The 2,700-nt window shown below is 64.1% G+C and overlaps 1 protein-coding gene across 1 annotated transcript; it reads right to left on the bottom strand.

Annotated features, from left to right (window-relative positions):
* Nucleotides 1-826: 826 nt before the first annotated feature.
* Nucleotides 827-2,409, bottom strand: LOC121026244 (globoside alpha-1,3-N-acetylgalactosaminyltransferase 1-like). The gene has a single exon (XM_040469115.1). The coding sequence runs from the start codon at nucleotides 2,142-2,144 to the stop codon at nucleotides 1,509-1,511; it is 636 nt and encodes a 211-aa protein (XP_040325049.1). The 5' UTR covers nucleotides 2,145-2,409; the 3' UTR covers nucleotides 827-1,508.
* Nucleotides 2,410-2,700: the final 291 nt, after the last annotated feature.

Raw genomic sequence — 2,700 nt, 5'->3', positions numbered from 1 at the left:
TGGGAAGGTCCGTCAGCTGGGGCCGGGAGGGGCCGGGCTGGGAGCGAGGCAGGGGCTCCCCACCGGAACACGTGGACTGTGGGCCCACCCTCCCCCTTCTGCCCTGCAGGCACCTCAGCGCCTTTCCCTGACCTGCCCTCCCCTCTGCTCATTTTCTGGTAACCTGTCCTTGCCCGCTGGACAGACTGCAGGCCACGGGAGTGCGCCTTGGGCTGACCCCCAGCTTGGAGGGGGGCCGTGCGGCTGGGTGCCTGTTCCTCCCTACGTGGCCAGAACGTACCCCTCTGTGCCCCGCTTGGCAAAGGTGATGCTGCCCCCAGAGGGGACACTGGGCCACCAGACCCTGAACCCTCCCTCCCCCCCATCTCCGTCCTGCCGGGCAGACACGGCCACCGAAGGGGCTCTGAAGTCCCTCTGAGGCTGCCACGCTGGTGAGGCCGCCCTCCCGCGCCCACTAATCCTGGGCCTGCACCATAGCTGTGGAGCCCGACACCCGCAGGTGGCCTCCCAGGGTCAGGAGGTGCCGGCAGAGGGCCGACATCAGGGGCCCTGCGTCAGGGGCTGAGAGGCCACCGTGGTGTCCAGCTGATGAGCTCTGCCCCCCTCGTGGTCGGGGGGTATGGCTCGCTGTCACCTCACCCCTCTCCCAGGACGACGGGAGCAGAATCTCGTCTGCTGCAGCGGCCGCTGTAACGCAGACTTTCTAGAAGACCGGACCCTCCCTCCTCCACCCCCACAGGCTGACTGTACGTGGGATCCAGGCTGCCCGCATCCCCGGTGGCTGGCCGCGCAGACGCTCGGATGTGCAGGTGGAAACACCCCGGTGAGGACTTCGTGCACGCCACCTTTATTAAAAACTGCCCAAACCCCCTTACAAAGGTGGGGCTGGTGCCAGAGAGTGTGGTCCGCCGTGGGGTGCGGGCTAGACTCGACGCCAGAGAGGGCCAGGCCCGTTCTGTCGCAAAGACTCACTCCAGGGCCGAGCGCGGTGTGGCTGGGGGACGTCCCAGCACCCGGGACCCCTACAGCCAGAGAAGAGGCGTCTGGATGCCTTTCACGCCGGGGTCTGAGAAGTGCAACTTGAGGGGCAAATAGGCAACAGAAGTGGGGCAGAGGCGGGGTTTCAGGCACTGAGTAGGGCTGACTCCGGAGCCTGCCCCGAAGGCACGTCTGCTGGGCCAGGCCTGCGGCTCTGTCTTCTTCACCTCTTCCCGCCTGACCATTCTCGGGCCACGCTGCAGTGTGATCTTGGTGTTCCGCTTGTGTGGGCGCGGCCCTTCACAGTTGACAAAGGCCCTTCCGCATCCATTTCCCAGGTGAACTTCTGCTAATAGACTGAGGTAGGCAGGACCGGATGGATCTCACCTGAGGCCTGAGAGGGGGGGCGCTGGTAAAGGGTGCTCCGCCGGGGGCGAGCGGGGTGCTCGCCGGGGACGAGCCGGGTGCTCTGCCGGGGCGAGCTGGCTGCAGGGCTTGGGGCCCCCATGCACAGCAGCCTGGCTCAGCCATCAGCTCCTCAGCCAGCTGCTGTCCTTGTCCAGCGTAGAAAAGCGGATCAGCTTCAGGCTCGGTGGCTGGGGCTTCCTGTCATCCCAGAGGTACTCAGGGGACAGCACTCTGGAGGGCTTGTAGGAGATGAAACGACGGTTCAGGTGGCTCTCCTCCTGCCAGGCGGCCATGATGCCATTGGCCTTGTCCGCCAGGATGGCCATGTGGCAGCCTCTAGTAAACTCGTACACCCTGGCCACCCGCCCCCCAAAGACCGCCCCACCATAATAGAAGTCCCCCTCGTCGTCTGCCACAAAGGCGGTGGAAGCATGCCTGCGCTCGTAGGGAAACTGCTGGCGGGGCACAGCATAGTAGCCCGGGTGAATGGCCGCCACCAGGTCCCCCAGGGTCTCAGGGCCCCACGGGTTCCGGAACACCATGTCCACGTCGAGGCAGAAGATGTAGTCCACCTCCCGGTGCGCCCTCTCGGCGATGTGCCGGCTGATGGTCTCCATCCGGCGCGTGGAGATCTCCTCCCAGCGCGAGTGCCTCTGGATGAGGATGATGCTGAGGAGGCGGCCGGGGCCCAGCGGGACCCGAGGAATGGCTGCGGGGTCGTTGGTAAAAACATAGTAGTGCACCCGGTGACCCTGCATAAAGAACTGCTCGGCCGACTCCAGGAAATGCTGGACGAAGCGGGTGTACCTGGCAGGAAGAACCCCATCATCCAGCCCGGCCCCATGGGGCCGCTGCCTGTGCAGGGCGTGGGGCTTGGGGTCCACCTCCCAGCTCCCCACCTTGAGAAGCCACGCAGGCGTGACCCTCGGGGCCCTTCTCTGTCAAAGCCCCACAACTGCAGTGTCAATCTCTTTAAATTTTTTTTTTTTTATTTTAGAGAGAGAGAGAGAGAGCGTGCACCTGAGTTGGGGAGAAGGGCGGGGTGGGGGGGGGGGGGGAGACAGAGAAAGGGAGAGAGGGAGGGAGAATCTTAAGCAGGCTCCACACTCAGCATGAAGCCCCACGTGGGGCTCAATCCCACCACCCGGGGATCATGACCGGAGCTGAAATCAAGAGTCAGATGTTCAACTGACCGAGCCCCCCGGGTGCCTGCAGCACCAGCCTCTTACAGCCCTCGTAGGAATGATACCTCACGAGGATTCCTAAAATCCGCAAACTGGCAAACTAAGCTGACTTAGTTTCCCCGAGTACCTC

This window comes from Herpailurus yagouaroundi, unplaced genomic scaffold (genome assembly GCF_014898765.1).
Source record: "Herpailurus yagouaroundi ecotype Mexico unplaced genomic scaffold, PumYag 67894, whole genome shotgun sequence".
Classification (NCBI taxonomy): Eukaryota; Metazoa; Chordata; class Mammalia; order Carnivora; family Felidae; genus Herpailurus; species Herpailurus yagouaroundi.
Note: the sequence above shows the minus strand (reverse complement) of the source record. Positions and strands in the feature narration are given on the sequence as shown.

Excerpts from the sequence above, each read along its gene's own strand:
- LOC121026244 (XM_040469115.1), bottom strand. The coding sequence starts at position 2,144 with ATGCAGGGTCACCGGGTGCACTACTATGTTTTTACCAACGACCCCGCA.